The 24,970-nt window shown below is 41.2% G+C and overlaps 1 protein-coding gene across 2 annotated transcripts in view; it reads left to right on the top strand.

Annotated features, from left to right (window-relative positions):
- The window catches only part of LOC113029442 (disco-interacting protein 2 homolog C-like), a 71,149-nt gene that overhangs the window by 2,332 nt on the left and 43,847 nt on the right, over positions 1–24,970 (top strand). Inside the window, exons 2-4 of one of the 2 annotated variants that reach the window (XM_026180296.2) lie at positions 20,625–20,696; positions 21,322–21,426; positions 22,117–22,242. In XM_026180296.2, coding sequence (XP_026036081.1) covers positions 20,625–20,696; positions 21,322–21,426; positions 22,117–22,242 — 303 coding nt within the window. The remainder of the gene's footprint in view (positions 1–20,624; positions 20,697–21,321; positions 21,427–22,116; positions 22,243–24,970) is intronic. The other variant, XM_026180299.2, reaches the window with a different exon arrangement.

The raw sequence follows: 24,970 nt of genomic DNA, 5'->3' as shown, positions 1-24,970 counted from the left end.
TCCACATTTGGAAGCTAGGGTGGAGCGTTAAGCTGTCAGCGTAACCACGGCCCATTAATAAACTGCACGGGTGAGAAAAGCAACACACTAACCAATTAGTTTCAAAGTAAGAAACAGTCCAGATAAAGTCCAAGTAGAGAAACTTGAAACCTTATGTCTAAAATAATAGCCTGCCTACAACAAACAACAAGCATTATGTTGTTTTGTTTGTGGTACGTGAGTTGCTCTGCTTTGCTAAGAAGTGAAACAAGCCCTGGTCTTCTACGCTTTTCCGACTTTCCTACTGGAAATCACTAAATCCGACATCCAAAGTAACTGGAACGTGGCAGTAACCTTGGAGTTCTGAAATGAATGTTCTCAAACAGGAAGTGATTGAAACAAGTTGTTAGCCAGCTGGTTAATACTACAGTCCCACTCTTTGGATGAAACGCCTTTTGAAGGCCACTGGTGTCGGGTGTGGACATTAAATTTAGGGCCAAGACTTTGTCATAGTGAGTACCTCAGACCACACAGCAGCAGATTAAAAAGTTTGGCTTATTTGAAGTTTGCTGATTTTGTCTCAGGGACCATCAAGGTGAACTTTTACTGAGTGCAGTTAAACCCTCGTCCTACAGTTTCCCGGGCTAATGTGTTTTTATTATCCTAATCATAGTTCTGTAGCTACTCACCAGGTCGCACATTGTTACATGTGCTTCACTAATCCTCCAGACATCCTCAGTGTGTAGATTTTCGTGTCTGTTTACGACCTTTTACCTACAGCGGTGCTGTACGTTTTTGATTGTTTGAACCTTGTGAAGCAGCCGGGCTGTTTTCCATTTGAGTAAAAGGAATTTGGATTGTTTTACCTCTGGGTGGTGAGCCAGTGACTGTTTGCTTTTGGGAACTGATCGAGCATTTGGGCCCAGAAACAGATAATAGTGTCGCATGTATCAAGTGAATTTGGGGATGATGTAGTCCTGCTAGGTGGCATCTGTGTGTGAAGTGGTGTGGATGAGAATTAGCACCTCCAAATCTGAGGCCACAGTTCTCCAGCCAGAGAAGGGTGGATGCCCGCACCGTTTTGGGGATTAATCGCTTCTTCAGGATCTATTAATGCACATAACTAATCCACGGAAAGTGACATCACATCCGCTGGCACAAGCTACTCTTCGGTGTTGTTTCAGCAGTTTTTGTATCCTCGCGTTGTTGCTACAGTTTGAAAAGATGAAACTTTCTTTGCTTCCGGTTCTGACTTCTCCCCCACATACGAGATGTGGAGGTTTTATATGAGGGGCGACTCCTGTGTTTCAGGAGAATGCTGCAGGGAGCGTTCGCGCCTTCAGCACTAGTATGTTTCAGAGCTGTGGCAGCGTCACTGTTTGCGCACAAAGATCAATCAACATAGCGAACAAAAACGGTCCATCAAGTGGAGGAGTGAGTGCGGAGAGGGAGGTCTAAACACGTATGTTTTGACTGGCGCACCTGTGACTCAGATAAGGAGGTTCAGAAAAATAGATGAGTGGATTATGTGTTGTTTGTGAATAAGGGATTAATTAGTTTGCAAAAAAAAACCCTGAAAGTATCGATCGCCTTTATTGATCGCCAGCCTCAGTTGTTGTTAACTGATGTTTGAAAGGCTGATTTAAAGAACTCCATTTCATCTCTTGTACAGTCACTACATAAAAAACTTAAAGGGGTCCTATTATGCTTCATATTGAATTACCCCAACGAGGGACAGTAAAGAGCATTACTAGTCTATTCTTAGTTTCTTAGGTAAGTACTGAGTTTTTTAAAAATTTTTTGTCTTGGCTCTGTATGATGTCATAGAGTGCGTTGTACCTAGAATGGTCATCTCAGGCACATAAGTGCCACCCAGCCTCCATTTACACTTGGCAGCCAATCAGGTGAAAGTTGCTTTGAGAGGAGGACAGTGGATGAGCTGAGGGGCTCCGTCACAGCCTGGTATAAGATACTTAAGGATTATTTAGACTTGTGAATAACGCAAACTACTCTAAGAATAAAATGTGATGCTGGAAATGAGCAGAATTGTTCTCCTTTAAGAAGCTAAAACATGCCGCAGATGATATTTGTCTGATTTGTGGCAGAGAGGTAAAGCAGGTATTCTGCCTCCTAATAAAGGTGTTTGAGGACGCCGTGCCTTTACAGTTATTGTGCAGCAATGAAAGTCAGGCTACAATTTCCTGCTGCATTTAGTGAGTATAGCTGCAGGATGAAACTTCAGTCTTCGTCTTTGAGGAGACGGTGCGGCGCTCCACCTGTTTATTAGATAAACGCAGCAATCAGCTGAGCTCTGGTAGATAAGCCTCTCCCTCACTCCCTCACTTACTGTCGCCTAAATCGCATCATCTCTGCTGTATTGCTGTGACCTCTAGGCATTAAGGAGCCATTCTCAAGCGTTTAGCGTTCGCTCTTATGCAGAGTGACTTGCAGATGGGATGCAGCGAGCTGTTGGTGGATGATAGGAGCGTCAAAGGACGGCCGCGTTAACCGCAGAGCTCTCAAAGTCCAGCTCTCCTGCAGTCCCTGAACTAACTGTTAAAGTGCTGTAGAATGAAGCTGTGAATGTTTCTGGTGTGTTTAAGGACGTCTTGAGATCACGCTGTGAGCTGTGGGTCCAGTCTCAGGTGTTAAAAGTAAAACGCTTTGACCTGGAGAAACAAAATGAGGGGATGTCCACACACTCGTTCATGTTTAATCACCAGAGAGCTGCTCAGGTGTGAACCCAGCAGCAGCACATTTTCTTCCTCTTGCTAAATATTTCACATGGTATCAAAGCTTTTGTTCATTTTTTTCTTTTCTTTTTTGTATTGAATATTTATCAGGAGCTGGTGAGGGTGATTGTTGCGTTTCACTTCTAAATTCTTGCAGATTTGGGGGTTTTGTAAAATGCCATATTGCAGTTTTTTTTCTCATTAACAATGCAGGCCTAGATTCTGTGTGTGCATGAACACAACAACAACAACAACAACAGCGTGCATCTGTGGCCTGAAGCCGTACATTTCAGGTCAGTGTAGCCTTGTTGTTTTTTTGTATCTGCAGTGCCTCACGCGGCCTCTTTCCCAGGGATGTTGATGAATAATTAATGAGTATTTACACTATTATGTGTGATTAAGTTGATCAGGCTTGATGAATGAAGCACTGCTGTGGAGGAGAGTTTCCAATCAGGATGGGATGCAAAGTTCTTCTTATTGTACTCCATAGATTTAGGTGTTTATAGTTCCATCCAGAGTCCAGGGTCTGTCACAGAACTGACATATATAGACAGACAACCACATTCGCACCTACATACAATTTAAAATCAACAGCTAACCTAGTGTATAGGTAGTGTATGTGTTTGGATTGTGGGAGGAAGCCAGAGAGAACCCACGCAGGAACAGGGACAAGATGCAAGCTCCACACAGGAAGGCCCCAGCCAGCTGGTGGGTTTGAACCTGAGACACTCTTGCTGTGAAGCAACAGTGCCAGTGACCACACCAACATGTCACTCAGCATATAGTTGTTTGAAATTTCAAAGCACTAGATTATGTAGCTTTTGAGGCAAGAAGTAATGTTGTTCAAAAAAGCCCAAGAAACATGTGTAGTAGGTTGCTTTGGGTGTCACAGTTAGAGGAGCACAAGTCCAACTTGGATATCTGCCAATCCTGATTATGGATCCAGCAGCAGTGATAAATTACTGATCTGTATTCCTCACTGTGAGGACACGATTGGAAATGATTCTTTATTGTTTAAAAGCAACACACTTGACTTAAATGTTGCTTTGCTAACTTTGACAAAAATCCCTTTAAGAATATAAATGTACTGATTTTTGGTATTATTGCAATTCATAAGGGAAAACTGCTCTGCTGTTATTTGTGTAAGTTATTTACACTAGGCTCATTTCACTACATCCTATTCATCTTTTTCTGACATTTACAATTGGATATCTCCAAATAATTATTAAAGTCTAGTTTTTTTTCTTGATCGTTTAATAAAATCCTCTTGTATTATTATTATATTTCATGTAAATTAGGGTGGCAGAACCTGGCAGAGTTTTGTTGCCAGAATGCTCAAAGCAGATGCACTGCTCGATAGTGAAAAGTGCACTGACATGGAGATGTGTGAATTTAGTGAAAATGGGCTTGTTGTGCTCCTAAGCTCAGAAAATGCAGAAGTATTAATCTGTATTCATAACCTGTAATTATATATCAGCTTGTTGCAGATGCTGAACAAGATTCATTTGTTTTAATAATTAAACCACACACACACACACACACACACACACACACACACACACACACACACACACACACACACACACACACACACACACACACCCACTGGTGTCTTGAGCTCTAAGTAATGACAAAGCAAATTTCATCTATACTGGTGAGTCCACATTTGCGTCAGATAAGTATTTAAATTTTGACCCCCCATTTTGACACGTTAGAGCCTAAATAGTAAATGATGAGAAAATGTCTTCAGGCATTTAATGTATTCAAGTTGAGTTGCAGTTCAGGTTTTACCCTTCTACACATCCAGTTGGTAAATCTCTTATTAGTGGTGTTTCAGCCACCCTATATTTGCCTCTGCCACTATAAGCTGCTTTGCAACCCACCCCCGCCCCAGGCCCTCCTTTCTAGCTGTGTCATTGCTCAGTTCTGTAATGATGAGTCTTGTAGTTGCTGCCTTGTTGCAGCCAGATATAAATAAGGGCAGGTGAAAATGACAGTCTTCTTGTGACTGCAGTCTGCAGGGTAAAACATCTTGATATCATCTGATGTAGTATGAAGCCTGGTAGAAAAGGGCAGCTTGACTCTCTGACATGGACGGGATTATTATAAGTCTCATGTATGACAGCATGAAACCCGCCTCAGCTGGGTTGACGTTTGTCTCGAAGCTTTGCTTGATGATTTCTAGCTTTTCAAATTGTTTCTGATTGATCTCTTCTCTAATTGGCTATCTGACCCTCTCTGCCCTACAACAGTCTGACTTCACTGTGCGTATTGATTATTGGGGATCTTATAGGTGGAGGAGAACATGAGGCATGCTACAGTCCTTTATCTTTGTCTGGTCTAAGTAAAGGCAACATGTTATACAAAACTGTTATGATAGAAGTTTTTGGACAAAGTTTGTGTTCTCCATTCTTTAAGCACCGGTTCGAGCACCGTTTAAGCACAGGCACCGTTTCAAAAGTACCGGTTTGGCACCGGTATCGGATAAAACCTGAACGATACCCATCCCTACTCACAAGGCAGGGTGACAAAGGTTTGATTGGCACATAGTTTCAGGCAAGTTAGGTACTTGTTACTGATATTGTTCATATACAGGAGGCTAATTAACTTATCCTTCATTTTTAGCCGCACAAGCAACGACCTGCTCTCTCAGGATATTTTCAGAATGCAGTCGTCTCTGGGAAAACTTTCTCTGTGACATCAATAACACTTCCCTGATCTCTTCATATGAGAATTATCCTCCACTATCATCCTCCTTTGATTCAGAAAGGAGGATGATTGTGGGTATACCCATTGGTTAACTTGACAATCACAGATTCTTGACCAATAAGCATGCAGTTTCACAGTCTGATGGAGATGGCAAAAGTTCTTACGTACGCTGTAACTGTCATGACTTGATGTGCACATCCCCAAACGTTACTGGCCGTGATTGGCCTGTTCAATACCGTCTTTTTCTCCAAGGCATTTTCTGTTTCTGGCATCATTTTTCAAATCGACTGGAAAGAGAATAAATCAAGTCAAGGAGATAAACTAAATATAAACTATTGCCGACTACAGTTTTGGTAATTAAATTGCACAGGAGCGCTGGCCACTTGCATAGACTACTTCACAGGCTTTACGTAGCTTCAGCACAGACATTTAAATTAAGCTTCAACTTGACGCTTTGCAATTGGACTTTCTCCATTTTATACCATCTACTCTATCAGCCTATTCAAAGTGAAATGGGAATTAATCTTGAATCACGTCCATGTGAATCCTGTACCTCACCTTTACTCTAGACGTCAAAACAAATTAGCAGCAAGCAGCTTTAATGTGTTGTGACTATGTGATGGTTTCACAGTGTTGTTTAAGGAGTCCTGATGTCTGATCATCAGCACAATCCTGACATTGATTTTCAGTCAATCTGAACGCTTCTGATCTGAGTCGTCTTCATTGAGCAGTCAAATTGCGCAACACGCCCACAGAACTGAGGCCCACAGTCTAGTTTTGCTTGCTGTGAGACTCAGCGGGCATGTGATGGAGACAGACGTCATTTCAAACACGCTGCATGACAAATGACTGACAGCCCCTCTATTCTGATAACACTCCAACGCTCATCGAGCTGTCACTGGTCTGCTTCCCATTTTTAACCGGAAACCACGTGGCTATTGTTCTCCGGACTTGTTCTGTCATCCAGTACTGACTGAAACGTGTCAGCAGCAAAAGCTATTGTATAGTATAGCTTTCTTTTAGGACAGTTTTGTACTTAAGTTACCAAGTAATTCATGCTGAGTTTCATTGCTGCTTGTCTGTTTTGTTTGTGTTAAGAAGAAAGTTACATCATCGCCTAAATCACTCATCTAAACTCCCAACTTGGCATGACTTTAAGCTGCTGGACTCAACTAATTCTCAGTGGTACTACTTTTAGTATCACTTAATTTGCCCAAGAGTTTTTTTATTTAGTCTGGAGAGTGAGTGCATAGTGAAGACTGTGAAGTCCATGGCTGGATTTTAATACTTTAAAATTACATCCAGACCCAGTACTGGATTTTAAATGTGAATAATGGTGTCATGGTATCACTGATTGTGAGTTCAGCCTTCCCTGCACCGTCTACTGGACAAACTACTGTGTGTGAATGCACTGAGTGATATTCCACTATTATCCCCAACTTTGAAAAAACTAGAAACACAAGGTTTTATTGAGTTGTATTAAAAACTTGCTGTGCAAAGATCATGATTTGGCATTTATGCCCACAGAAGCTGCAAGCTCTTACATTTAGGAGGTTTGAATAAAAAGGTAAATAATTAGTTAATCAGAGTTTAATTTGTCTAATCATTTCCAGCCCTCTTCAATCAGTATATTAAAAAGTATTATTTCTTTTATTTCATATATACAGTTATTTGTATGATGTCTTGAAGCAGGTGTGGAGAACTCCAGGCCTTGAGGGCCGGTGTCCTGCAGGTTTTAGATCTCACCCTGGGTCAACACACTTGAATCAAATGATTAGTTCATTATCAGGCCTCTGGAGAACTTCAAGACATGTTGAGGAGGTAATTTAAATCAGCTGTGATGGTTCAAGGACACATCTAAAACCTGCAGGACACCGGCCTTTGAGGCCTGGAGTTTGACACCTGTGTCTTAGTGGGAGGATGTCTCTAAAACGGTCATCTCAGGTAGGGCTGGGCGATATGACCCAAAATTCATATCTCGATATTTTTTTAAAGCCATAAAGTAAGAACAAAAAGAGAGTTCTTAGTCAAAGCTGTGTCCCAGATGTCACACAGGCACTTTAATTAACATACGGCATAGATGTACATGAAAAAAACTACTCAAAAATAAATTATGAGCATTTATTAAATAATCATGCTCCATAAATAAAAGAAAACTATGTTGTTTTTGTGCATAACAAAGAGCTCACAATTGTGCAGGCAAAATGTAAACTAAAAGACACTGAGCATAATAACATAGACAGATTTCACAGCTGCTCTGTTCCCAACCTCTACTGCGTGACTGACAGCCTGGAGTTTGAAATCTATGGGCTCAAAATGTGGTCATAAATATTTTGTACTTGTAAATCAGGATTTGTATGTGTAAAAAAAATTTGTGCGTGTGTAAAAAAGATTTGTGCGTGCGTAAAAAAGATTTGTGCATGCGTAAAAAAGATTTGTATGTGTAAAAAAAAATTGTGCGTGTGTAAAAAAGATTTGTGTGTGCGTAAAAAAGATTTGTGCGTGCGTAAAAAAGATTTGTATGTGTAAAAAAAAATTGTGTGTGCATAAAAAAGATTTGTGTGTGGACTTAGCCAATAAAACCCTCCAAGTTACAAGTACGAATTTTGACCCTATTTTTCTTCCTTTAAGCTGATTGGTCAATGTCATGTCAATCACAAATTAAACAATTCAATCAGAGAACACATGGGTTTGGCTGTCGGAGGGGCACTTTTTTGAACTGCAGGTCCTTGAAGGGTAATCTCTATATAAATATCCGATAGCAGTTAGGTCCCCTTACTTCCAGCAGCTGTTGAAAGGATAAAGTTGTGGTATGTCAGTGGTTAGAAATACCATTATTACTTTAGGATTAGTTTAACACAAAGTCAGGGCTGACCCGGGACCATTGCTGTGAATCACAGTGCGCAGCATAAAAGTCCTTTCACATCGGACGCAGGATGTGCTGCTAATGCTAATTGCTAACTAAAAGCAAAGGATCCAGAATTTGTTGCTGGCTGCTGAGCTCTGTGGGTTTTTGCAGCAGCTCTACCTGTACTAGATGCACCTGCTCCTTGTTGTTTCTATCTCTGACTTTTTGTCCCCTACAAGAGTTTCTGGGGTTTTCTTGCTAGTTCTTCAAATGTTCAATAAAAACATGTATGCTAATTCATAACGAAGAAAGCTTTGTAATGAAGACTCACATTTCCAAAACACTGCCCCCCCCCCCCCCCCCCCCCCCCCCCCCCGCGTCCGCAGCGCTGTTGAAAAGGCTGTGGAAGTCCCTGTATTAAACACGTAGACCTGTGACACAAAAATCACCAAACTCAGACGACCACAGACTGTTTTCCTTCGTGGTGATGAAGGAAAACGCTGGGTTGGCATGTAAAAGGGCATTTATTCCCTTCAAAGACCTGCAGTTCAAAAAAAGCGCCCCTCGACAGCCAAACCCATCTGTTCTCTGATTGGATTGTTACATTTGTGATTGACATGACATTGACCAATCAGCTTAAAGGAAGAAAAATAGGGTCAAAATTCGTACTTGTAACTTGCAGGGTTTTTTTTGGCTAAGTCCACACACAAATCTTTTACACACACACAAATCTTTTTTACGCATACAAATCTTTTTTACACACGCACAAATTCTTTTTACACATACAAATCCTGATTTACAAGTACAAAATATTTATGACCACATTTTGAGCCCATAGAAATCCGCTTCGTAACCATGTCTCTTAACAGGTGCCATGTATGGTCCTTATACACACACAATAGGGTAATATTACGTTGAAGCACAGTACGTATCACTCCGCGAGGCTCCTCGGTAGCCGTAATGCTCCGACAATCCATCAAGCGGTGCAGCTTCGTACCTGACCAAAGTCGTACTAAAACATTTTTTGACAGATTGCTGAGCGCCGTGTTCCACATAAAATCGGTTCGCGGTCATCAAGCACAACCAGAATTCATACATAAGGCGCGCTGTCGATTTTTGAGAGAATGAAAGGATTTTAGGCTGCATGACGTTAGCGCGGTTAGCTCGTTAACACGTTGACGCCATCCAGCCCCACGCACGGGGTGATGCGCAGTAACTCGTTAACGGAGATTTGCCGTGTCCATCCTGTCGCTGCCTGCAGGTGAAGCGATGGGGGAGGAGGGGGAGTTGTGTTCAGTGAAGGAGAGGCGAGGTCGAGTAACGTTGCGTAGAGACAAAAGTGGACAAAGAGAGGCAAACTTGTGGCTCCACAAGTATAATTATAACGTAACATAGACTATATCCATATAAACGATATTGTCACATCTTATATCTCGTATAAAAATATATCGATATTTTTAAAAAACTCGATATATCGCCCAGCCCTAATCTCAGGCACAGAAGCCCCACTCAGCTGTTGTTCATACCCATAGTCTTTGCAAGGCACCAAGGCCCAGTATAACATGCATAAGGATTATTTCAAATTGTGAGTCATGCAAAGCTACCCTAATCGAGTTTAAAATGGTAAATACGGAGAAGGATGCTTATCATTATTTACGCAAACCACAGTGACGTCTTCACATTGCTTGTTTATTATACAATAATGATACTAATCACTAAAACCAGTCAAATCCCAGTTCTTGAAAAGTGGAAACAAGCATTGGTTAGACATTTGTGACCAATAACTGAGCAGAACTGTTGAGCTATAGGAACAATTACATGCACTGATGATGTCAGTGTGAGAATCCAGAATTTTTCTCTGCAGGATTTTTGTCCTACATAGAGGATTTTTTTTTGTGTATTTTACCCAAAGAGGTTTTTATTTTTCTCAAACAGATTTATTAACTCCTCGGGCATATTGCATATTTTGGTTCCTCCAAGACTCATCGGCTTTTACATGGACTGATCCCGTTAAATGTTGTCTCACCCCAGAGGTCCCTTCATAGGCAGGAAAAACGTTGCTTTGCGTGTCTGTTTCTGCCTTAATTTGACAGTTTAACCTTTTAATTAGGTCAGAGTGAGGAGCAGCAGAAACAGAGAGAGAGGTGTCACTACAGCTCAAACGCTGAATGGATTCAGTGTTGAACTGCAAATTGAGTCTAATTTTGAACAGTTAGTGTCATTTATTGAGTGAGGAGACCGAACATTTACTCGATTAAGCCACTTGAAGCAAAGACGAGCTTGTAGAGTTTTTTTCAGTGTGACTGCTTGTTTACAAGGTGCCAAGTATAATGAAAAGTTTGCAGAGCACAGTAATGCCATCAAACGGTTTATTATCCAGACTGTAGATACACTGATTGTGAAATTGCAGACCGATTTTCTTGTTCTTTTTAATTTTTTAATATCATTTATTCCCAGAAATAAATATTATTTGGATATGGATCAATGGATCAATAAAACCAGGCACTCAAAAATGTAATTACAAGTCAATTTTCCTTGTCATTGTGTTACATAAGTACAATATGAAAACAAATTACATTAAATCAATCATTTGTGATGTGCTTTAAATCGACATCTTTTTAAAAATAAAATAGGCACAAGTGGAGTCATACACAAAAGGAAAATATTCATTTCTTCTACATGGACACAAATAAGTACAAATGAGACCAGACAGATCTGAGCTCAGGCACAAAAATAAGGTTGGAAAAATCATGTCCAGGAAGTGCAAATCAATACATGAGTGACTGTTTCATAAACCGTGTTTGAGCGAGCGAACGATCAGTCCTGCAAAATTCAGTCAGACGACTCTGGTTTGAAGTAAGTGACTTATTGCAGCAGCAGAATACCGTCTGGCTGATGAGGCTGCGAGCTCATTACCCCTCAGATATGTTACTGACAGAAATTAGGGAGTGACAAGTAAATGCATCTCTTAATAGAAGTAATGCATTAATAATAGATGCATCTCCTCTGATAATAGATGAGCCTTTTATCAGAAAATGTATCTGCAATTATGATATATATGTGTAGTTCTCTGCCTCCTCTTTGTAACCATTTGTAGCCTTTCTCTGTGTTTCATATCCCGAGCTGAGTTTCTTTGGACTGTGGGAAACTGTGATGGACGCGTATCACTGTTTCCCCTCGGACATGATACTGTATGTCCACTGGTGGCATCTTAACCCACTGCTCCGACAGGGCGCCCTGGTTTTCTGCTTTTCTGCCATTGTGGACGTGACGCTTGGCTGCTGCTACAACTGTGTGTATATTTAGACATATACTGTATAAATGTGTGTGTTTCTGTGTGTACCCGTGTTGTCCCTGGCTTTGCTGTGGACACACAAGTTGTAAAGCCAGAGGACGCCCCGCCATCCACACGGGTCCCTGCATGTGAGTGTGACAGCCCAAGGTCCCCAAAGCATGACGCATGCTTTAGTCCTCCTTTATGTGTGTGCGTGTGTGTGTGTGTGTGTGTGTGTGTGTGTGTGTGTGTGTGTGTGTGTGTGTGTGTGTGTGTGTGTGTGTGTGTTTGAGTGTGCCTGCTGGAGGTAGATTTGGTTACCATGGTGGCTTTGTGGGTGGACTGGCTGTTTATGATTATGTGATAAGAAAGAGAGAGATCAAGTGAAAGCTGGATGTTAAGGAAAAGGACGGCAGAGCAGAGTCCAGCCAATAGAACGGTTGTGTGTAATGCAGAGCCAACAGTGATGCTGTGCATCTAGATTTTGCTGCAGCCAGTTGACAGGAGAAAAGGTTCTACATCCTCTTAATTATTTTTTAAGATTTTTTCTTAATTTAAGAGATGTAATTATGATTTCCCATCCAGGCACCCCTTTTCCATCAGCTCATAGTTCCTGATATATTGTTAAAGGTGCAGATCATCGAGCTGAATGACCTAAAAGGAACCACCTGAGTCACTCATTTCTGGTCATACTGAAGAAAATATTAAGTTCGTCTTGTAAAATGTGGTTTTTCAAGTGTAAGAAAGGAGGCTTATCCAGGATAGCCTCATTGGCTAATCATTCACAATCACAAGTATTCAACACCGAAATTGGGATGACAAAAAAATTTGGCTCGAGGCTTTCATGATGTTACCTATCTAACAGGTGACATCTAGGTCGCCACATCCGTTCTTTTTTACTGCTTATGCGTAGTGTTGAACTCAGTGTTAGCTTTTTGGCCATCACTGTTTTTTGGTTTTGGTTTATTTGACCAGATTTAGACCAAAGAATGATCAGAATCAGCTTTATTGACTTTATTGAATGATACGTTATCAGGTAACATTAAGAAAAGTGCACTGATTGGGTGCATGGTCTGCTAATCAGTGCTAGCCCTGACAGCACCCTCACCGCCATTGCTGTGACATTGGCATGACAGAGGAGCGTAGTCAGTAAATCACGCTCCATCCAGCACAGCGCCACAAGGCATTACCGATGTAGCTTATGTGCTGTGTGGGTGGTGTTAGTGCGTAGCAGACACACGTGTTTGTTTGCTCATTTCTATACCGGTTAGTGTTGCTTCGTCCATGTGATCCACTAGGACCACTTTAGGGCGATATTGCTTACCTCTGCTTCTCCAACTTCCTTTCTTTCTCTGACCACGCCCAGGATTTACTCGGTAGCTTGGAGATCGTTTGGGGGGTGTGAGTCGTGTAGCTGGTTAGTGTAGTAGCAACACTTCCATGTTTGGAACGATAGATCGGGGTTTGAATCCTGACCAGCCCCTGCGTCTGGTAGGGGTCCTCATGCTAGCATTAGATGTGTATTTTAGGGTTTTATTTACTCCTATGATGAGTAATTTTGGATTTTGGACTGTAAACGTCTGGTTTTCTGCTGTGATTAAAAAAACAAAAGATAATTCTTGGTTTTGCAGCACTGATCGAGCCAAACACGCAACACAAGCACACAAGATATTCTTTAGGAAATTGTAACCACTACTCGTTGTTTTATGGTTTTATTAAATCAAGTGATTAATTGAGACTGTTGAGACTTTTTTTGTTTTTTGTGACTGACATGATTATATTGTTGCAGAAAAAGTTGGTGGTAAAACATCCAGAAATCTGGAATGTGTTCTCTGCAGACTACATCACAGGTTTATGGTGAATTTGGTAAAATAAGTTTTCATGGTTCTCTCTCACTTGCTCTCTGGCACTGTTTTTTTTTTTTGCCAAACCTTTCAACTGCGCGTTGGCGTAAAAACTCCAATTTGCAGTCAGCCGCTATCGATCCTCTCTCAGCTGTGTGCCATTAAAACAGGTGAGCGTCGAGGAGCGGGGAAGAGAGGGAGCGGCGAGACGAAGGAAAGTAATTAGGCTGCCAATACAGGCTGCTGCGACTCACACACACACACCTCGCACAAACACACACCTCACAGACTCGAACATATGCACTCCCCCTGGCAGGTATCATTAGCCCACTTCTCACATCTGATGCTCCAAATCCAAGATGGCCGTTTCAGGCCTTCTCCAGGAGAACCGTTGCTAGGCAACTCCCTCCCTGCTCTGCTGCGCTGCAAGTGGAAGATGGCGTCTCCCTATGGACCGCTCGTGTGTGTGAATTAGAGAGAGAAGAAACCAGGAATTAACAGAGAAAACACCTCAGTCAGATGTAACACACACACACACACACACACACACACACACACCTATCTACCTATCTATCTATCTATCTATCTATCTATCTATCTATCTATCTATCTATCTATCTATCTATCTATCTATCTATCTATATGTTTTCCAGCCACATATGTCAAACACGCCCACCTCACAGTGCCACAGCTCTACAATAGTTCTGTTTTTTTCATGATTTTTTTAAAATTAGTTTGTGTGTTTATTAGAGAGTTAATTGGGTTTAATTTTAATTATGATTTCTTGCAGTGCACAGGAGAGGTGAAGAAAAGAGTGTAGGCAGGGTGGGGATGAGCGCCAGTGGTGATTTGATTCAACAAGAGTAAAAGGGAAGGTTTGCAAAATGGTAGAGACCTGCTATGAAGTAATGCCATTAGAACAGGTGAGTGCCAATAAAAAGACAGGAGGCTGAGCTGGAGGTGACAGAGTTGGCGATGCTGAGATTTTCGCTGGGAGTGAGCAGAATGGACAGGGTTAGAAATGAGAAGGAACAGTGCAGGTTTAGCGGTTTGGAGACGAAGTTATAGAGGCTGGATGAGCATGGACATGTGCAGGTTCATGGATGTAGTGCAGGAGGATATGCAGAGGGTCGGTGTGACAGAGGACGAGTGAAGAAGAATTTCATTTATGGCTTTTCCCACTTTTGATTTTTGCACTTCTCATAAAAGCCCAAATTCAAGCCAAGCTAATGGAAAGAGAGCCTTCAGATATTTCCTAGATGAAGGTGATTGCCATGGTATGGAAGGATGTAATCATCTGCACAGTATCATTTCAGTCAGTTTTATGGGTCCCAGTAGCTTCCAGTGTCCAGTTTTTATTCTGTTTCGATTCACTGCATAGCTGTAATAACCCTAGCTCATTGTCGTTCAAGCTAAATGTGATGCAGCTCATTTTGGAAGCATCCATGGACAGTATAAAACGCAGAATAGACAACTCATTGGGTTTTCAAAGCCTCAACGTTATCAGCCGGGTTGTCTCGTTTGATTCTTAGAGCCAGATTTGACCATATTTGCGTTAGAGGTCCCCTTGTCAACTAATTTACTGTTTTGTTTAAACGACTGAAAAAATGAGACTAGTTGAATACTCTACAAGTTAGAAATAATCTTAAAAATATTGAATAGAATTAATGCAGTTAAACACTGACCATACAAATGTTGTGTGTGTATTTAAGAGCTATATGAAACTGTTAGTCACTTTAATTTTAGGGGTGCAACGATACTCGTATCGATGTTGAACCGTTCGATACAGTGCTTTCGGTTCGGTACGCATATGTATCGAACAATACAAAATTTTTAATTTATTTTATCAACTTTCCTTCTGACGATGCTGTCTGTGTTGAGCGCTCAGTGGATCTGCGCTCGACAGTGCAGCCTAGACGGAGTAGTCAAACGCAGATTCACTGAGCGCAGGGCAAGCTAGCGAGACAGAAGCTAAGCTCTCCTTGCAACATGGCAAATTGAACCTCCCCCACCCTCATTCAGATGTGGTGTTTGGAACTATTTTGGTTTTCATGTGATGTATGACCCTGAAGGTAAGCGCGTCATGGACTAAAATAAAACAGTATGTCGGATGTGCCACATAAACCTTTCACAATAAAGCTCAAGATCCTGTTGAGACTTTTCAAAATAAACTGAATCATGTGAAAGAGCAGATTATTTACGGATGAGAAGTAAAAAAGAGCCGCCAGGTGCTAAAAAATAAACCTTAGACTCAAACGTTAGAACAGGCTTTTCCCCGCAGCACGCCGTGTAATAAATACTCACAAAGAAAACGGCGGCCGTTACAACTTATGTCTAAAAATGTATCGTTTCATGCATCGGTTAAAACACTCGACTCCAGCTACATGACGCGCAGCTGGAAACACTTCACGCAAGACGAGCTGCCCGAGATTCACAGAATTTACAGAAAATGTTACATTTTTGGGATTTATATCGTTATCGGACGATAGATGTCTTATATCGGGATATGAGATTTTGGTCATATCGCACAGCCCTAGCAGTTAACAATATTTCCTGGCTTGTATGAGAGGGTCTGACTGCACCAACACTGGACATGGAAACAGCGTCCCGTTTGGCAGCCTGCCTTAAAACCATCTTGGCTGCTGTCATGATGTTTGCAGGGTTGTTTTGTAAGAAATGGATAAAGCTGTTGGGAATGGATTAGCAGCCAGCGTGAGCTCACTGGACCTGATTTGTGGTCCTTCAGAGACTTTCTTGGAAATATATTGTTTACATCATAATAAGGTTCTCTCTCTAGGAAGTGATTTTTATGGAAACTGGATTCACTACACTTCCACTGTTTGTTTGTAGCCATAAGGTGTTTGTAGTCATAGACGCACAATCACATCTGTGCCCTGAAGTCACGCACTGGAAAAAAAAAATCTGTGTGCAAACAGCTGAGCTCATCTTTTGGTAAATTGAGTAGCACTCTCCACTCAGGTGTGATAAATTCACTTTTTACAGAAACAGCAGCTTGAAATAAAGCAGAAGACTGCAGATAAAACTAGTGAAGCAAGATTTCTGAAAGAGCCGAGCGTCTTCTCTCCTGGCAGGTCTACGATTCTCACTTTTTACAACAGAAATATGTTGGACTCTTTGGTATCACATAGATCTGACAGTGTAGATGTGTTTGTGCTCAGATAAACAGGAAGCCTGGTGATATACTACATTTTTCTAGCTGTCAGAAAGCCCAACAAAAAGACCAGAAATCAGCAGTGATTTATCGTCTGTGTATCCAAAACCCGAGCGCTCCATTGTTGGTCTGAAAACACATCAGCGAGCCACAGCAGTGCGCAGGGGGACATTTCCTTTCACTCCCATAAACACAGTGTAGTTCACTTTCACTGTTTGGACCTTCCTGGTGCTCCACATGCACTCTGTCCTCGAAATGTTTATGAAAGCTTTGCTTAAAAAACAAAGCCGGGATGTTTTATGGATGTCTTGGTGTTTTTGATCTCTAAATGTTATTGTATTATTGTATTTCTGGTTCTTTTATTAATGGCTTTATTCTTCTGGTGTTGCTGTGTTTACTGGGTTTCGGTAGTTTTGTATTTGTCAGGGTGCTTTTATTTGCCTCAGTATTTTCCTTTGGGTTCCTCCCTCTGTCCTCTCTCTCTGGTGGTGCGTCTGCTTGATCCCTTCATGTTATTATGAAGTCTTCTTGTTTCAATGTTTTTGTCTTTGTGTCCCCTTTTGTCCATGCTGACTGGTGTTTTGTGCTTGCTCTGCTTCTGTTTGTTCTTCATGCACTTCAGGCTCTGGAGTCTTTTTCATTTGGATATTTTCATTCCCAGTTTGGACTTCCTGCTGTGCTGCTTCCACTGAGGGAAGTCTGAGAGTAGAGCCACTGGACTGCTTGCAAAGTGTGAACATTTCAGAGAAGGATGACACTTTACTACTATTAATGCTACTTCTCTATATTTCTACTAAGAAGAAATCAAGACGTTTAAGATAAAGAGCCAAAAAGGACGTTTTTGAGTTACGACTTGGTAACGACAGTCGTTTGATAGAAAGTGGAACAACATGAGACACATTGTTGGAATGTTTTCACAAATAGCTTTTACTTCTATAAACTTTAAGAAAGGAATTTTTGATTGATTTTCCTGCGCCGGCCCGCTGCTGATCAGATTGGACTAAGAGTTGCCCGTGGACTAAAAAGTGGTTGAAATGTTGAATTTAGGCTCTCGCTTAGTCATCGTCTCTTGAGCTAAACGGAAGTTTAAGTGAGTTTGAACTTCTAGGAAAAGCTAAGAGCCATGGCTCCAAAGACAAGTATGTTTGATGTGAACTTGATAGCAAAATAAACTTATTAAAGTAATCATTATTTGCCAATCTTTTAAATATTTGATTTAACTTTACTCTTAGCTGAGTTCGTCTCTTTTCTATTCTCAGTCACTCATTTTTTTATTCTCTTGGCTCTCTTGATGTCATAGAGAGGGGAGATGGAGATGAGCAGAATTGATGCTTAAAAAATGAAACTAAACAAAAAATAAGCTGAATGTTGTATAAAAATCTTTTATATAGAGACAGAAAAGCTGCATCATTGGTTGATTTTGATGTTTTTCATGACATTTGATGACTTTAAAGGCATCTGCTGCGGTGTAATACTTTCACTTGTCTCAGAGCGACTGATATTGTAGCCTCCCGGCATCCTTTTGTCTTTGGATTTGATTTGTCTCCCGTCTCCGTGGCAATCAAACAACAATCAATAATTAGCGAACTGGTGTGAGCCAGTTTAACAGCATTTAATTGGGACAAACAAGGAAGTATTAGCACATATTATCCCTGCAGCGAGGACCGTGGGGTGCTGTGATTGATCAGCGGCCGTGTTGGTTTTGCTGGGGGTGGGGGGTCGCCTAGGCAGCCACGACCTCCCTTAGGGACTGTAATGAATTTCTGCATCGCTGCCTCTCCACGCTGACCTCTGCCTGTCCGTCCATTAGTCTCTGCTGCTGTCACTAATCCACACTAATACTCATACTCGGTCTTAAAATCATCATGTAGTCACATAACAGGAGTACTGATGGTGTCATTTCACTTGTCATGTAGTTTATATGAAGAGATATGTTACCTACAGCTATACTATATGTTTTTCCTCGGTGGTCAGCTATTCATGTACGCGTGACTGATCTGTGTACAGTCAAATTTTTGACAGAAATCAATGAATTTTCTACTATTTCTGAGTCTTTTATAAAGAAAAAGCTACTTTTATTCGAACTGAATTACTAATACCTCAGATGACTCCCATGGTGGGAGTGCAGAAAGGAAAAGATCAAACCCTGCCTGTTGACGGTCACAGTATATACAAAGACTGCTGGGTGAGGTGCTTCCTGAATCAGATGTGATTCAATGAGCAGCTTCTTCTAGTTGCTTTCTATGGCCTTGGGTGATGTTTTGGACATGTAGTGTACAAATGATAGCACTAAGTGTATTTACTCGTGTTCCCTGCTGGACAGGAGTCCAAAAGCCAAGATGAAATTTCCTTCCCCAGTCATCCATCACGGGTCTCTCCAGCTTTGTTTCTGGTCTTTCAGGTTTTCATTTGGGACCCTTTATCTCCAGAAATATAAACGTGACACCCAAGACAGAGGCTCCTCCTGCTGTGGTGCTTAAACCCGACATGAATGTCAAGCATTGATGTTCTGATGCCAGAAAGCGAACAAGACCTTGGTGTGCTGCAGAACAAAACAAAGAATAACATTATAATGATGATCAGATTATCATACGACCTTGAAAGCTTCTGTATGCATTGGGGAAAAAACATCATGTAGCATTTGACTGTTGAACTGCAGAGTCTGTGCAGTGCATAACATTATTCCCGTTCTCATATTCATCATCTCCATTATTCATTATTCATTTCATGTTGTTTTATTTATGTTTATGTTCTTAATTAACAGTCGGACAGAAGCATTAAAAGGCTGTGAGAGACAGAGGAGGCTGGGTGACATGAGACCAATGAGGCTGCACCAGCTTATATAAAGTGGACCTGTTATGCTTTTCCTTACTCTCTGTGCTGTAGGTATGTTTTTAACATGGCTGAAATACTACTGCCTGCTAAATACTGAGGTCAGTGCATGCACAGGTAATCCCAATAAAGCACCATCTCAGGACTTTTGGTAACACTTTATCATAACGATCATTAATAAACAGTAAATTGTTAAATAGCTATGTGAAATTTAATATATAGCTATTGGGGTGTTAACAAACAATTAGATTATCCTGTAACTCCTATTATTTTATAATAACCGGTGTTATTATTGTGTCATAAAAAGTTGCTGGCACCTCAGACACAAGGACAAGGCTTGTGTAAATGTTGGCCCCTTTGCTCATGTGGCCACAACAGTGAGACAGATCATCCCTCTCACAGCTTCAGATTCCACCTGTGTCCGACTTCCTGCCCACTCCTGTGAAAAACAGATCTGATGCCATTTGAACAGAGAGCCATTTCTGGGATCCTCTCCTTGAGAGGATGTGATCAACTCTCATGCAGCCACACCCAGTGTGTTCTCTGACTGTAATAGCTTGTAATTGTATCCAGCATGGCCACAATGCCAATGTTTATTTATACGCTCCAAGCCCAACATGAACAGCTCAGATCAAAGCAGACACACTGCAACGCATGTGTAACGACACACATATTGCTCTTTACTGTCATAACATCCAATCCACAGTGTTGTCTAACAGCCTGACAGCTAGCATACATCAATATAAAGCAGTGAAAATATCAGATACAACTTTACAATAATGGAAAGTCCATGTGAGGATTAATAAACTATCAAATTTCTAGTTATTCACAACTGTTACAATAAAGTGTTACCACCATTATGATGTCAGCAAAAGCAGATTTCCTTATATGGTCATGTTAGGCACACAGCTCGAGTACAGAAGCCCCACCCACCTGCTTTTGAAAATGTCTCTTTACGAGGGGCAGCCAATGAGAAGAAAACTGTATCAACAGGAGGGGAACAGCTTATTTCATACACTGACGGCTGCAATAAGGCCCAGTACTGTGAATCAGGGTTTAAAACAAAGAGTGGGAAATCAGCACAATAGGTCCTCTTTAAAGGAAAACAAAAACCGTATAAGCAACCAAAACGTGTTTGATGGACACAATTTCTGGGGGAAAAAAAGATGAAGGGAAACACCCACGCACCCTCCGCTGGCTCTCTCATTCTTTATCTATCTCTATCTGTTCGCAGGGGACATCACTCAGAAGGGTTATGAGAAGAAGAGGTCCAAGCTGGTCAGGGCATATGTTCCACATGCTGGAGGTAATTTAGCAACCTCTGACTCCCCCACACACTCCCCACGCCGCGAAAATATTCCCATACCGCTAGTAGAGAATCGATCTGGTATCATGACAAATACAGTGGCAATGATACTGTACTCGACTCTATCGATTCAGTCTTCAGCCGCCGCCATTAGTGAATGTAGGTTAGGACTCCCTAGAGCTCAGCTTGGGCCTGCTCCTCTTTATCTGAACGTGCTGCAGTCGCTGTCTTCAAACACACACACACGCCCTACAGGCTCTCCTGCAGCTAAAACACACACACACATATGTGTCACCCAATCTGGTTTATCCTTATCGTATATCGGATGATTTAGCAATAACGGCTCACTGGATACTGAGGGATGTTCTATCAGAGAGCAGAGAAGCAACTGCCACATTTTTCGAATTATTATTTTTTTTACCTTCTTTTTCTTTATCAATTCTTTCATTTTAAGATGCCAGAAAAATCTAATTTTTCTGCTGAGTCAGATCATCTCCATGTTTATTTTTCTTTGTTGGCCCTCCTATCTTTTGCTTTTGTCAAACGTATTTGTGCACGTGTGTGTATGTCTGTGTCTCTCTATATATGTATGCATCTGTCGCTGCTTGTCTGCTTGCCTCTGTAGGTATGGAGGGGCCAATGTCTCACCGGGCCCCCCTCGGCCCTCCCTCTGCGGCCCGTTTCCACCGACGGAGAACCTCCGGCACCAGAGACGAGCGCTACAGATCAGGTACGGAAACTACAGCTGCATAAACACCACCATCGGATCACTGAGGCTTCTTATATAGTGTCCATATTCACCTCCTCTTCATTTTCTCTCATATTTCCTCTTCCAGCAGTGGATACTCGTATTAAACAAGGTGAAAGCTTCAGATATAATGAAATCAGCGTATGTACAAGTAATCCCTGTGAGCCTAGTTCAGTATTCTTAGTATAAGATGAAGAAGGATTGTGTAGTATGCAAAGCTACTATAGCAGAGGCCAAGAATAAAAATACAGAGCTGGTAATGAACAGAATACATTCCACTTTAAATGCATTAAGAAAAAATGAATTCATAAAGCAGTGTAACCATGTTACTGCACACACTTGGCATTCAGTACTTATGATTAGAAAAACAGAAGTATATCAGATCGCGCTGCTGGCACTGTGGTAGTTAAAATGAACTTGTTGCTCTTTACTGTGAATTGAAGGATGATTACAGTCTGGCTTTATTCATGTGTAAACTGTAATTTTCAGTTAATACATTACAGGGACTTGCAGTGTAATCAAAATGGATGAGACTTCAGCGGGTTTGTTTGTTGGAAAAGACATAGATGGAGGGGACGGTGCACTTTTTCCACTTTCATTTTTTAGGATAACTTTCTCCCTCCTCCTTTGCATGAATGAGCCTGTTTACCTGTCTCTCTCTCTCTCACTCAGACGTCCACACTGAGGCGGTGCAGGCTGTGTTGGCGCGACACGTTGAGAGGAAGGTGGCGGTGCCCATGCCCTCCAAGAGACGCTCGCTGGTGGTGCAGACCTCCATGGATGCATACACGCCTCCAGGTGACGACACACAGACTGAGACACACACCTGTATTTGTCCTCCATGTATTTTTCTGATTGAGATGTGAAAAAATGAGACAACATATACTTGTGACGGTGGATTAAAACATTAAAACTGCAAGCTATAACAAAATACGTCAATAAAGTAGAGATAAAATATGACAAACGAGAAAAAACCCCAAAGTAAAATATAATAAGGGAGCTCAGTAATTTAACTTATAAACAGAATGTGTGAAAGTGGCTGCGTAAAGTTACACGACTTAACAATATTGAACTAAGAATAGCTCAGTGGTTCAGTTTAACAGGTCATGTGATCTTCTGATGTGCACTTTTGAGCAGGAGATTAGAAGCAGCTAAGCGTTGGATTGTTTTTTCATGTCTTTAAAATAGTGTTTAGTTTAAAGAAAAAAGTACCCAGAAGGTGCACACACTCATACACACACTCATACACACACATGCTGTGGTTATCTCCGCTGAAATGGGTTGCACTAAGCCGAAAATTTGACCCCGGAGAGGCAGGCCCGAGCCCAGACGGGATTATGTTGTAATGCCGTGTCTCTGCTTTCTCAGACGTTTTCCATTCTGACAGAAACACACTCATCTCTCCAAAAAACTGCAAACATGCACATTTCCTGAGGCGCTGATGGTTTTACAGTGAAAACAAACCACAGACAGATGTAACGTTGCACGCAGTCAGCTACTGTAAATGCGATCTGCCATCAGAAAAAGGAAAAACACCGATTAGTAGCTGACTATTCTGCGTATTTGCAACTGCAAAAAACATGGACGAAGGGGGAAAGTCGGAGCTGACCTTTACCTCAAATATGAGCTCATTAGATTGAACATAATTGGAGTTGACGGTATAATTTTGCTGCTGATTGGATTTTAATGGAGAAAATGTAATAACTTTGTTCACTGCCAATTTGCTTTTTAACCTTTGAGAAAATTCTTAAGCGATCCCGACATCACCCCAAAGGCTCATCTTACTCATGAGCCTCAGTGGTCGACACGGGACACTTACTTGCTGTTATAGGAAAGTCAGAGCGGAAACTGAATCCCCATGTTATGTTTACTGCTCCTCCGTGTTCACACAATGAACTCGTTTAAAGAAGTAAATTCAGCCTTTTTCCTAAAGTGCAGCCCAAAGCCAGTTTTACCTAAATTGGTTCTCGTGGTTGTTACTACCTTAGCTGACTAATTATTGACATTTTCAGCTCTAGAGCCTGCTGTGTCGCCCAAAGCTCATCAAACTTCAGTGGTGAACAGAATTAATCATGGTCTCCAGGATTTTTCTGAACCATTGTAATACTGACTGGAGACAATTGTCTTAAAAACACTCAATTCAGATCTGTTTCTTATTACCAGGCTCAGATGTGGATCAGTAGTCATGGATTAAATGCCACGCTGGGTATAAATGAAGGGATGTGGGGTGGCACAGGAGTGGGACCTCAAACAAGGGAGGCGAGCAAGCCCACAGGAAATCAGAATGTTTGATCAGAAATAAATCCAGCGTAGAAAATTGGTGTAAAACACGATTTTCAGGCGCATGTGCAGCCACACGGGTTAGGTGAAAAATAATATGCATCAAGAGATTTGTATGCTTCTAGTTTTTCTTTTGCATAAATAGATATGTATAGATATATTCTATTTATCCAAAAAGTCGGAAAATTACTATGTAAAAACAGCCAAAGCATGAAAAACAACCCAGCTCAAAATGACCTTAATGTGACCCAAAAAGGAGCTTTGTGAAATGGAAAAAAGTGCAGGGCTCATTGTATCAAGACCTAAATATAAATACAGGAAGAAGACAAAGTGCCTACTGGTTCAGTAAATGTTGTATGAGGTGGTTTGGGGTATCCATTTATTAACCATAGTCTTTCTTCACAAGCACAGTTATGTGGATTATCTCTGTGTTAGCTGAATTCAAACTGAATGATGAAAAAACAATTCCCTTGGCGAGTAATATAGACACATTCCACAGCTGCAGTTCAATAATCAGGCCAGAAAAACATGACTTCACAGGAAAATGTCCACGATTACATCACTTCGAATAACAAAAACAGTGCAATTGCTGTACTTAGGTTAACATCCCGCGCTCACTGTGTTCCCTCTGGGTCTCGATTAGCTCTGAGCTCATCGTTGTCCAAATACATTCTCCATGATTATCGCTGGAACCTACAGTTTGTATTTCCCCCTCTTCGTTCTGAAGCCCTGCTAACTTCTCCGTAACTCACACATGTCGTAGTGTCATCAGCTAGTGTCATGAAGAACGTAATATCAAGAAAAACCACAAACAGACATGCAAAACTAAAAAGTTAGCAATTTCAACTTTGCATAAAACACATTGAGCAAAAACAACTTTATCGCGTTATTTCTTTACATTTAGCAGCACAAACTTGATGCAACACAACCTGTCCACTTTGGTCAGAGCTATTTCAAATCCCATAAACAAATGACTTAACCAGTTTCTTGCTAAGAAGAATTTTAATACCATTCTCATTCAAGCACTTAGTTAGGGCACGGTTAGCTTAGCGTAACAATAAGAAAGTGAGCCTCTAATTCACTAAATAAGATGTTTTATCTGATTATTTCTCTAGAAAAACAAAGAACCAAAAAGGATTAGAGCTGGGACATTAACACAAACTTTTCTCTTGAGCTAAATTGGATGCCGAGCTAACCTAGCAAACAAATGGCTCTGGCGTCATAGCAGTGTTTATCATTTAATTTA

This window comes from Astatotilapia calliptera, chromosome 9 (genome assembly GCF_964374335.1).
Source record: "Astatotilapia calliptera chromosome 9, fAstCal68.1, whole genome shotgun sequence".
NCBI classification, from domain to species: Eukaryota; Metazoa; Chordata; class Actinopteri; order Cichliformes; family Cichlidae; genus Astatotilapia; species Astatotilapia calliptera.
Note: the sequence above shows the minus strand (reverse complement) of the source record. Positions and strands in the feature narration are given on the sequence as shown.